The sequence below is a fragment of the Scaptodrosophila lebanonensis genome, unplaced genomic scaffold (genome assembly GCF_003285725.1).
Source record: "Scaptodrosophila lebanonensis strain 11010-0011.00,11010-0021.00 unplaced genomic scaffold, SlebRS2 tig00001410-arrow-pilon, whole genome shotgun sequence".
NCBI lineage: Eukaryota > Metazoa > Arthropoda > Insecta > Diptera > Drosophilidae > Scaptodrosophila > Scaptodrosophila lebanonensis.
In genome coordinates, this window is record NW_022060738.1 from 7,614,815 (window position 1) to 7,627,868 (window position 13,054).

Genomic DNA, 13,054 nt, shown 5'->3' on the forward strand with positions numbered 1-13,054 from the left:
ATTAATAGTTTAAGTCTGTTGGCATTGTTTGTATAAGAACTTAAGATAATTAATTAGTGTTCATTAATCACTTGCGAAGGTACAGTTGTCTGAAGAACACCAAATTAGAATAAGTTATTTTAAAAATCCAGTCTTTGAGCTTTTTCACTTGGGTGCGTCCCAACAATTAGTTTAGACTATGACTATCAATATTAATAAGGAGTGTTATTTTATACATCTGGCACTATTCCCGAAAGGAATTGAACCATATACAAAAACTTTACAAATATTATAATAAATGTATTTTTTATATAAATCTTCATTTAATTGCAAAATTAAAATACAAAGTGAACCATTCAATTTACAGCAATTAACAATGTTTAACAAAAAGAATCAAACACTTGCGTGCTTCTCATCACTAAGCAGGTGAAAGTTGTGACTTTAAAGAAACCCTTTCTAAACACCTTACGGAGATGCCAATAAAAAATATCACCAGTCATCGCAACCTAAGCTTACCTTCTCCAAATTGGAAGCACCAATAAAATTCAATTGCGTCATGAAACCTCTCTCTAAATTAAATCAGAATTAAAGCCACTTTCGTTTTTCCTAATGCCCTAAATATCAAATCCTACACATATACATACTAGTATAAGCATTAGTTTCTGGTACCTACTGTAAAGTTCGAATATAACTTTTCTGAAAATGGGTTGAGGGAAATATTTTGCATGCATCCACACAGGGTTATTTTCAATTTTATAATTGAAATTTCAAATAACCTGTTAATTACATGCAAATTTAAGCAAAAAAAAAAACGTTACTTTGTTCAAGTCATTCATTAATTTCGCACATATTTGCATAAATTAATAGCTTCATTGAATATTAAATGCAAACACGAATCATGCAGATACCACGATAGCCAACAAAACGTTATTGACAATTGAAAGTTGGCTGCTTGCATACATATGTATTAAATTGGAAGCCAATTAAATTACTTAATAAACCTCAATTAACTATGAGAGACAGCAGTTGTAAATTATATTCAATTTTTTAATAAATTAACACACTGACAAAGAAATAACTTCGTGCTATCTTCTAAATTTAAAGTAAAGCTTCGATGGCAGCTCAAAAATATGACAAAGTGTTAAACAAAAGTTACATTTTAAAATTTTTTTAAACATAGAGGCACAGCTAATTGATGCGTCAGAGAAGCCGTTAATTTCGCTTAAAACAGAAAACAAAGTGTGAGAAGATTCGATCTTATCTTATGCAGCTAAGTCGCGCTGAATCAAACTATTCAAGTTTTCCGTTGTTGAACTTTTTTACAGCCATATATTTCTATGATCATAAAAACCCACTTTCTCTGAATGGTTTAGGGATTTTCAAATTTTAAATTTAAATTTTTTCTTGAAAAGAAATTGCATATTTACTTACTTTTCGTCAATTTCGTTTAGTCTTACAATCTATCTAGCACAAAAGAGGTTACTTTAAACAAAATATGCATAAGCTAAATACATATTCTAAACGCTTTTTTAAACTCATTTGCCCCGTCTTGGTTGTGAGATGGGGGAAAGCTTCCCGGACTGGCTAATAAATCCTCCCCCACCTCGCCAGAGATTCCTTTTTTTATTTTTTATATGTTCTTTTATTTCTTCATTGAATTATTACATTTTTAAATTAGGCTTTTAATTAATTTTAAATTTCCATTCTTTGATCATTTTTTCTTTTATTTGAAATGTTTGCCTGCGATTAGGGGCAAAGGTGTTCGAAAGGCAAATAAAATACCTCTAATCGAGTCGGGGGCGTTTATTAGATAGATATATAGATATTAGATATGATCGTATTTTAATTAAATATTTCCAACACAGGCTTTTTCATAACTTTTGTATTGTTTTACCTATATCGTCAGTCAATATTTGGGACATAAAATAAAATTAAAGATATAAAAATAAAAAAGTAAAACCATTTACTTTAGGTATGCTTTGAATGAATTTTTTAATTTGGCACAGTTCGGTGATTATAACTCTTATTTTCCGATTTAAAAATTAGTGGTACTTTTATAGAAGCTAAATAGTTAGGGCAGCGGTACTTTACTGTACTCTGGTTTTTGTGAAAGCACCTGCATGTTTTATCAAACAAACGTACATTTTAATTCCAACATATTCGAGCGAATGTTGGGCGGCGTGTGGATTACACACACGCCCCACCCTCATGCCGTTCTCATTAATTTGGTGGCGCCGCATTTAAAATTTTTTTGTTGCCCCCAGTTAATTAACACCTCAGTGTGCCTACAGTCGCCGGCTTCGTCGTCGTCGTCGCCATCGTTGTCGCAGCCACAGCCACAGCGAACAAACCACTTCAGTCACACTTTTGTGCACGCTCCGCAGCGGTGTGCACTGACGCAAAGCGGAAGTGGCACTTTACAGTGGCACCGACGTCGGCGTCGACGTGGACGTGGAAGCGAACAGGAGCTGGCATCAGGAAGCGTATCGAAAACCGAAACTTTTGATGGAAAAAGTTTGCAACAACAAACAAATGCTGGCGCAGCAGCAGCAGCAGTAGCAGTGCCAGCAGCAGTAGCAGTGGCAGTAGAAGCAGCAGCATCGGCAGCGCAACGGTAGCGACTTTTAAGCCATCATCAAGTAAGTCGCTATAATTCTCGCATAGCGCGTCATGAATTTTGATTCTTTTTATCGTGCTCCTGGCTATGGCATAGTGTGGACTTAGATTTGAATAACGACACGGCATGCGCACAAAAGTGGACCAGAACATATATATTTAAAATCCTTGATGCCGTCGAAAGTAAAAATTACTTCAAGATTTACGAGCCAAAGCTAACACACACACACACACACCCAGACAGATAATGCCAAGGTATAATGAATATCTGCAAGCTTACACAAGTATGCATGCATATATAGTATAATACTTATATATATTTGTCGAGCACTCAGCAAATTACCAGAATTAAAACGCAAGGCGATGGCGATGAGAGCGGAGCTCAAAACAATTTTAAAACTGCGTCCGCAAAAAGTTGCAACAAAAGTTGCGCCTTCGACTTTGGCTGACCGCTGGCTGTGCGAAATTTTCGTGAATTGTGGCGGCAAAACTTTGGAACCGCCATCACAGTCCCTGCCGACAACACCATGAAATACGTTGAATGCGACGGCACGTTGCCAAAACCCTCCAGCGCCTCAGAACGATTTTTGGCAATGCTAAGGGCGCACATTATTCATAATTCAAGTGGCCGGTGGACTGGCGTGACACGGCACGAGAAAATGCACTGCTACCAGCCGTAGGCGCAGCACACTGTCACGAAAACTATTGTTACCGCAATTATGTTTACGGAAAATAACACACCTTTGGTTTCAGATGTGCAAAACATTTTCAGATTCTTCTTCTTCGAAGAGTCTTCAAAGTAATGCTGCAAAATAATCGATGTTAACTGCATCGATCTTTTTTCTATTTTTCACAATTTTCTCCAAAATAAAATAAATTTACTTATTTCAGTATGCATTTAATTTTATACGATTAGTCGATTCTATAAAAAATGAAGATTTATTGCAAAAATGTTAAACATTGGTTAAAACAATTCTCAATCCATTCTTTATGCATCTCTACTTTAACCATGATCCTGTTTCGATGGATTGATTGTTAAGAATATGATTCATAAACACTGAATAACGAATCATGTGCATCTTGGTTAGTTATAGTTTAAGGTCTTCTTCTAAATAAAAGTTGGAACTCATCCCATTTTACAAATACGTTTTTAAAAAAATTGTTTGTTGTGGCACAAAACAACCTCTTAGAATCAATCAAAAATTCATAAACTGCTTAAAACGAGGAGAAGTACAATATAGGGAACAGTTTTTGAAAGTTATCTATTTTGAACCTTTTTTTAAATCTTCGTCAGAGACGACTTACAACTAGCAATAGTTAAAAAGCTGGAAATTTCTTTGGTTATGCCGACCACATCTATTTTGAACCTTTTTTTAAATCTTCGTCAGAGACGACTTACAACTAGCAATAGTTAAAAAGCTGGAAATTTCTTTGGTTATGCCGACCACTTAATTGTGGTATCTTATCTAGAACAGAGATTGTTTAAATTTCAATTAGTTCAATTATTTTTTGTTTTTAGCTTTCTTTATCTATTGGAAAGTTTTTGATTTGTTTGTTAAACTTAAGCTTAACTTTCTGCTGCGATACAATTCTTTGAGTAAGCCTTTGTGCTTGTACTCTTTACACCAATTAATTAAGATGGCTCATAAAGCATTCGCACTCAATAGCCAAATAAAGCCGCATTTGTTAGTTCCAAGACCATATGGCAGCTATAACCAACTCTAGGATTTGAACCGCTTCAAAGTTACGCCCCTAACTTGGCCATGCACCTCATGTCTCGTGCCTGTGCCTTGCATTATGCAAATGGCCAGCAACAAATAAAAGTTTTGCCCTTTTGCGCATTCGCATTGAGTAATACGAATGGGAAGCACTAAAAGCTGCTGACGACAAGTTTTTTTATTTACATTTTTTTTTCTTCTTTTGTGTACAACGGCAGGCGTTGAAGCGATATGCCTGCATTTTGACGAGTTCGGCAACAACTTAAATTGTTGACAAGGGCAAAGTTTAAATGCGTTTAGTGGCAGCTGTTTCTGTTGCTGTTGCTGTTGCTGCTCCAGCTCCTGCTCATTTGGCATTTGGTTCCTGGTGGTTTGCTCATTTTGGCTGGAGCCAAAGTTAAAAAGTCATTTTGCTACACAAGTACAAGTACACTGACAACTCACTGCTTTGTTCTTGCCTCGCCGCATTTTATTTCATTTGTCCTGCTTAAATTTTAGGAATCCAATTAGCAACAACAGAACAATGCAAAAATTGTAAAACACGCACATTGCGATTCCCACAGTGCTCCAGTTTTGAAAGAATGGCGGACTGTTAGGTGTGCGAGACTTGCAGGGGAATAGCGCACGGCCGGGTGATTCCAAATCCACGGCATCCTTTTGGGCTGCGGCCAGCTCGGCTGCCTCCTCCAGTTGAGCCACATCCAGGACGCAATCATTGGCCACTTCCAGCTCCTCTGTGCTCGCATCCAACAGCATTTGCTTCACCTGACTTTAAATGTTTACATACATGTGAGCACTACGCGTTGATTGACAAACTTATGCATATAGTATGTTTCAATTTACCAAACTCTCATTATGTAAACGATCGAAAAATTATGCTCTTTGCAGCAGCAACGCGATTGAACAACTGATGCAACTAAACGGCATAATCGTTGTCGCAACCACTCCGAGGCCAAGAGAAGGAATTTCGAGAAACTCTTTTTGTTTATTTTCAGTTCCAAACACTGATTTCAGATTTGCAAGCCAAGCATTCTTCTTTGGGCTCTGGGGAGCTCTTTGGGCTATCGGGTTGCAAGAAATATCCATCACATACATAAAAATATATGTAATATATGTATGTATATATGCACTTGCATATAAATAAATAGAAATGTGTGTGCATTTACATAAATTTGTTGTTATCGACAAGATTTCCCAATTCCACGAAAAAATGTAAGCATTATAAATAAAATTATTTTGTGTAAAGTACATACATACATATGTACGAATACTACTTGTATATCCGTATGTCTATCTTTCCATATGCCCGTATGAGAAAAGACGAGCAGAGTATTAAAGTCGACTCTGGAATACTCTGTAACCAACTTTTTCCCCGCCACAATTGTTTCAAATAAAATAAACGGTGTTGAACCAATAGACAGCTACATATTATTACTAATATACGTATATATATATATATACTTGTATATATAAAGTAGCTGAATGATTGGCTTTAAATGCAGAGTCCAAATCGTAAAAGCTACGAAACTGAAGTAGCTCACAAATTCGAGCTCCAAGCAGGAGGAGAGGGGGCGGCTTTCGACGTTTGCTGACTACAATATTTTCAGGTCTTTTTTTTAATAATATTTTAACTTAAAAGAATATATGTATAATAAGTATAATAATTTATAATTTTTCGTACATCTGCTGTTTGTTTATTCTAATTCTTGTACTTTTTCACATCCTTGTGCTCATATTGCCAGACGAACGGACTAATAAAAGGCATATGCACTTGTGGGGTCTGCCAGGCGTCCATCTCCTTTTACTCTTTGGGTACAGGGTATTAAAACTAATGGTTTGGCTGGCTGGCGATTTGTGTTTGCCTTTTCGCAAAATGTTACACGCAGCCTGTTAGCTGTCTAAACTAAATTGCTTTTCAATTCATTTGTGAAGCAGAGAACAACAAAAAAGTGTGCACAAATATCAACAACAAATATTTATACTGCGCAAATAACAACAATGGATTTATGTTTGCATTGAAAATGAAGCTTATATCCATTGAACTCAATTATTCATAAGCGTACAAATAAAACTGTTCGAAATTAAATAAAATGTATTTTAAGCTTTAAAACAAAAAACATGCGAAATCAATATGTGGTTCAAGATTATAGTCATTTATTTTCAAATTGAACTGTCATAGAACAAAGCTTGTGATATAATAATCAGCAGAGTCTTATTTAAATTCACATACATACATATATATTCTTATACAAGTATATTCTTCTTAAATATTATTTATCAGTATGAAGAAATGTAACGAGATGAGACCATAAAGCATTGCCTTGCCTTGGCTTTCCTTTTGCCTGACTACCTGTATGTATGATTTCGACAAGGAAATACATCTCAAATCTGGACTCACACAAAAAATCACAAATTGCGTGAAAGTTTCGAAAATCGACGTTAAAATACGACTTAGGGGCAACACACTAATTTTCACATAGCTTCATCAAGTGGACTTTGCCCTGAAAAGTAGAGCAACACATCTAAGAATCAAAAATAATTTCTGTAAAGTAATAATATTCCCTACGGGGGGATAGTTACACATTTACTACATACATATGTATACTACTACTAATATATTTTCGAATATTCCTTTAAAAACAAATTTATCTATATGCAACAGCCCATTTATTTTATTTGCTGATTATTATATATTCTCCACATACTTCTATAGTTGATTTTATATAAAGAAAGAATAAAATATAATAATAATGAAATATAGTAAAATAAAATATAAAATAACGATTAACATATATTATAATACATAATACTTAAATACATGTGTATGTATGTATTTATTATATTGAATGAATATTGGATTAAACACATATATAAACTCACCAATTTGAATTACATATGCATATATATGTATGTATATACTATATAGTATGTACATATGTCTATATACTATACATATATCTATAGTATATACACTTGCAGCTTCTATTTATCTCACACAATACTAGGAAAACAACTTCGGCATAATAAACAATCCTGGCAATCTTACTTTATATAGAAAATGCTACAAAATTGGTCCGATATGAATACCTTTTACAAAATTTCCTTTCTAAATTCAAAGTAAGATTTTGCCCTAAAAACTATAATAAACATTTTGAATTAATCGACATATAAATTGAGCAAGCAAGACGGATTGTATCGGTCTTTAAAATAAAGAAATTATTTACTAAAAATTTGCTGTTGAAGTTCTAAAATTTAAAATTATTAAATTCTTGCTCTAATATTTTTCAAGACGGTCGGGAAAGGTGTAATAATTGTTTTTATACCCTGTACCCTTAGGGTAAAAAGGGTATATTAGGTTTGTGCAAAGTATGTAACATGCAGAAGGAAGCATCTCCGACCCCATAAAGTATATATATTCTGAATTAGCATGACGAGAGAAATCGATCTAGGCATGCCCGTCCGTCCGTCCGTCCGTCTGTCCGTCTGGATGAACGCAAGGATCTCAGAAACTATAAAAGCTAGAATAACCAAAGTTGGCATCCAGATTCTCCAAGGTCCGAGAAAGGACGAGTTTATTTTATTTTATTTTTTAATTCCCCCCCCCCCTCCCCTCCTTCCCCCGCTACAGAATTTCGTCAAAAGTTACATTAACCATAACTTTGCACACATAATTCATAAACAATAGAGTACTTTTGTTTCAAATTTCAATCGGTTAATTCTAAGAAAACTTATTAGCGAAACAAATTCTCTCCAGTACAACCTCCCCAAACTGCAGCAACAAGTTTGCTCTTCTTCCTCTTTTTGCTGCTGCTATGGGCGCATATACCTTAATGTCGGAAGTGTACCTGGGTACAGGGTATTTCACTGTCGGGCTTGCTCGACTGTAGCGTTCTCTCTTGTTTGATAATACAAGTAATATGAACAAATTTGTGAAATATCCTAACCAAAATGCCTGGCAATGGGACGAATTTAAAGCTAAGATCTCAATTGGTCAGACATTTTCAAACGGCAGTGTAAGCAGTCACACCAATATATATGCATGTATATACAAGTAAGTACTATACATATGTACATATATGGACAAGCTTTAGATTTTTGCACATCTGTACACAAGCGCATGTATGTGTGTCTCTCTGTGTGGGTGTAAGTTTGTATGCATATGTCCCACATTCTTCACGAATTTGTATGCTTTGTTTATTTGTGAAATGACAACGAGAAACGAAATGCGTTCCATCCATGACGAAAGCAAACACACATATGTATATACACACACATACAAGTATAAACAAGCACCCACACAAACAACTTTGTTGTGATTGCTGCTGACAGAAAAATCAACAGAATATGAGAATATTTTGTATACAAAGTTTGAAAACGTCACAGCATGCATTAATTGGCACATTTTTGTTGCTGACCGTCGAAACATTTTGTGGCACATTCTTGATAAGATTGTAGTTTCAACTAACGCTTATTGCTCTCTTTCTTCATCAGCGGCTCTCACATTCAGTGAAGTATTTTATCTGACTCACCAATTGAAATAGAGATATAACAACAACAAAAAACACAATAAATGCGCGTAACACAAAAAGATTGTCGCTCGCACATATATAACAGGTAGTATTTTAAGGTTGTTGTTGTTGTGGTTGTTGTCGCCTCAATTAACACCTTTCGAACAAATGTGTATGTGATAATGACGCAGAGAACAGCAACTGTGTTGTTGGTGATAAACTTGGCGCGTTATTGGTAATCAAGCAAACAGAGCAACACTCTTTCATGCTCAGTTGACTGGCACCCGCGTTTCGAAATGGACACGGACGAGAAGAAGGCGGCGCTGCCTTCTGCAACGGCCTCGCCATCCGCACCGCGAGCCCTCGACGATGTTGACTTCACCAGCGGCTACGAGACACAATATCGCGAGGAGTATAGTCCACTCAAGCCCACCTATGTACAGCCTCCGGACAAGCGAATGGCCTGGTATCGTCACTGGGATGCCATCATGATGGTACTCTTCCTCGCCTCTGTCTTCCTTGTTGGCACCGTTCTAATGGCAATACATGTTTTCACCGCAAGCCCTGTTCAAGTCTTGATCATAGTGGTGGCCTACGTGACTGTGTGCAGTGCCGCGATTTGGATAGAAGTGCAGAGCATCAAAGTGCGTTGACCTGCTGACACGCTGCAATTTGCCAGAAGAATTGAGAAATCAGTGACTGACCAATTTTGGTACAGCAAGTGAGAATATAGATATGTGCTATTTCCCAAATGTCTAATAAGTCTCTAAGCAAGGGTCTTATGTGTTATGCAAGCAAATAGAAAATTATCTATGAAATGTTAAATCTTAGTTATTGTTTCCCCATAAAACATACATATATAAAAAGCTTTACACTAGACAACAATGCAAAAAAAAAAGTTATATTATACTGGAATGTGAAAAAATGATTTCTTCATTTTAGTAAAAAAAAAAAAAGATTTATAAAAGCAATTAACTATATGTGGATGGCATAAAATTCGATCTGTTTTTTAGAATTTTTAACAATTATAAAAAATGGTTGTGAATAAATCTTACTTCGGATTGAAGAAGTGTTTTTATTTAAAAACTTATTGTTATAAAATAACAACAAATACACTCAAAAGCCGTGATCAATAATGTTCAAATCTGGTTTTTTAAAATCAGGCTGCGCGCGATTAAAACTTAAAAATCATTTTTCGAGCTATTGACTTTTAAGTATCTGATTTCAATCAACAAGAACTTTGAGGGGCATTTTTCCTTTCCTTTCATGGTGGCTCGTTAATTTGAAATTGAGAAACTCAATTTTGCACTGTTTCAATATTCTTTGCTACTGCATTGAGCTTTTTAATACTGTTGTTCCAATTAATAATTAAAGTTTTTTAACGTCTTCTCACCAGCTATTCACACAGGCAATAAATGGCTTGTTTAATTTTTTTCCCTATTTTCCCTTTTCTTACTTGGTGGCTAAAATTGAAAAACTTAAATTGGTATTATTTCAATATTTTAGATACTGCATTGAGCTTTTTAATACTGTTTTTCCAATTTAATCAAACCTCTTCTTACCAGCTATTCACACAAGCAACAAATGGCTTCTTTAATTTTTTTCCTCTATTTTCCCTTTTCTTACTTGGTGGCTGTGTTCGTTAATTTGAAATTGAAAAACTCAATTTTGCACTGTTTCAATATTCTGTGCTATTGCATTGAGCTTTTTAATACTGTTGTTCCAATTAATAATTTAGCCTTTTCTTACCAGCTATTCACACATGCAATAAATGGCTTGTCTAATCTTTGAAGTGTTCTCCCGAGATAAGGTACAATTGCAAACAATGAAAATAGGTGTCTCAACTCGCATATAAACTAACTACTAACATACTTTTAGTACGATATTTAATACAGCTACTAATTGCCTTTTTACTTAACAACTGACCTAACACTAAAGTTGCACTTTAGCCCGTTGTGTGACACCAATTGGCCGGCAGGAGTGTTGCTCAGCAGCAGCAACAGCAACAGCAGCTTGTTAAAACATGTACAGAGTTTAAATGGTAGTTTAATAGCTAAAAATGTTGTAAACATTTCAGCTAACAAAGCACTAAACAAAATGGACGACAAGCTGGACGGAGGGGAAGAAAAAACCACGACTAAAAAGCGCACGCGTTATGCCATTTAACTTTAATTTCCGTGCGACATTGTGAGGGGGTCTGAGTGGGTCAGTGGGTGGTTGCTGTGGGGGAGCTCGAGGTGTATGACAAACAACAAAAGGCGTGGCACCAGCTGACTTACCTTAATTACTCACAGGATTCCAAGCCATGCTAATTATTTGCACTGTGCACTATTTTGTAAGACTGTGTACTTGTATGTGTGAGTGTGTCGAGTGCCTGCTGTGCCAACGCCATTCGCGCATTTAATTATAATGGCGAGTGGAGCGCGCTTAGTTTAAGCATTAATGTCATTTCCGTTCAAGAAGGATATTTTCGAGCCAAAAAAATCGCCCTTGGTGACAACAATCTATACAGAAATGCCCGCGGCAAGTTTTTCCCTAATTAAAAGAGGACTAAGTCTGCGTTCGCAGCATGAAATTGTATAATTCATATTTTAAATTCATTTCATAAAAAAAAACAAGCAACATTTTGTTTGTCTATTGACACACACAAGATGAAAATCAAAATATTCATTAAATGAAAACCAAAATAAAACTGCACATGAATGTGTTTTTGTTGATTGATGGACATTTTTTCACACAACATGCTCTTTTTATAGCAAAGTAAGGTTGCACATTTAATACCTATGTCTATATTGTCATAAGCAGCTCTGTTCAGTTTTAAAATGTTTTTCAGAGTGCATCCCTTTATACATGTACTTATATACGGGTATGTGTTCACTATAACCAGTCAGCGGGAAACCATTTTATTCGATTCAACAGTACAGTTAGAATTTAATTTTACAATTAATGTTCAAGTGCAATTTCTATATCTATTAAGCTTCTTTTCGACACAGACACATATGTGTCTGGTACAATTTCAATGCCAACTATGCAAAACAATTCCTGAAAAGTATATTTTTATTTAGATGTAATGCTAGCATCAATTAAAATCTTAAAACTAACAGAAGATATTATGTTCAGCTAACTTTGCATGTACATTTTAAAGTATTAAACAAAAAAAGTTGGAATACATATGTAGATTAGATTTCTGGTAAGTTTGTGACTTTAATTTTTTAATATAAGCTTTTTACTGTTATGTATTGATTTGTAATTACTGTGATGGGGTATATTTTTGGAAGAATAGATAATCTATATGGTAGAAGTATGGGGCATAAGGTGAGGATGTGTGCATTATTTACGTGTTAAACGTTAATGCAGAAAGGTCGGTGTTTAGATAGAGATTCGTCCATGTAATGTGTGTGTGTTAGTGCGGTATGTCCAAGGCTAAACAGCAATAAAAAAAAAAGATAGATCCTCTAATATTAAGTTACTTTTCATTTATATATAAGCTTTTTGCGATATTTAAAATATATATTTACTTTAAATGTTAAGTAAAACAGCTTTTCAGACATATCTTTTGAGAGGACTATGGAATGAAGGAAGGAAGCTAAAAGCAAGAAAAGAATGCTAAAGTCGAGCAAGCTCAACTCTTAAATACCCTGTACCTCCCACCAAAAAGGAAAAAATGAAAAAACGAACGGACAGACGGACATGGCTATATCGACTCGGCTTGTCACCCTGATCAATAATATATATATTTTGTGGGGTCTGCCACGCCTCCTTTTGTGTGTTACATACATTCGCACAAAACTAGTATAGCCTTTTACCCTTTGGGTACAGACTATAACAATGCATTCGGACTGAGGAGATCTAAAGAATTGATCGAACATCCCGTTGGAAATAATAGAAACAGACCTTAACTCACTTATGCTTTGCTGGAAATAAGTTAGATGGACCATTTATGTAAGCTGATTTGCAGACAAAATACGTATATCAACAATTAGAAGCATGGAGTTCAAGCATTTAAGAAGTTATATTCGCTTACACCGAAGCTATATACACTGCTCTGTGACTTACAACAAAAACTTTAGTCTCTGTGGACTTGGCTCGCGAGCTACGAGCTACAAAGAAACGAACGGACAATCTGGCATGTTTAGAACAACATGTTGAGCAACGCGACTTGCCATGGTGATCCAAAAATAAATATAGTTTACGATGTCTCTTAATGGTTATTAGCATAAGTATTAAGTTAAT

The 13,054-nt window shown here is 35.2% G+C and overlaps 2 protein-coding genes across 2 annotated transcripts; one reads left to right on the forward strand and one right to left on the reverse strand.

The window, feature by feature from the left end:
- Window positions 1–4,772: 4,772 nt before the first annotated feature.
- Window positions 4,773–5,249, reverse strand: LOC115630725. Its single transcript, XM_030527380.1, has 2 exons — window positions 5,157–5,249; window positions 4,773–5,082 (listed from the first exon to the last, which is right to left on the reverse strand). The coding sequence occupies exons 1-2, from the start codon at window positions 5,165–5,167 to the stop codon at window positions 4,788–4,790; spliced, it is 306 nt and encodes a 101-aa protein (XP_030383240.1). The 5' UTR covers window positions 5,168–5,249; the 3' UTR covers window positions 4,773–4,787.
- A 3,868-nt stretch (window positions 5,250–9,117) lies between these two features.
- LOC115630778 lies at window positions 9,118–9,907 on the forward strand. The gene has a single exon (XM_030527433.1). It carries the CDS (start codon window positions 9,118–9,120, stop codon window positions 9,472–9,474), a length of 357 nt encoding a protein of 118 aa, XP_030383293.1. The 3' UTR covers window positions 9,475–9,907.
- Window positions 9,908–13,054: the final 3,147 nt, after the last annotated feature.

Coding starts and splice junctions, on each gene's coding strand:
- LOC115630778 (XM_030527433.1), top strand. CDS start 9,118: ATGGACACGGACGAGAAGAAGGCGGCGCTGCCTTCTGCAACGGCCTCG.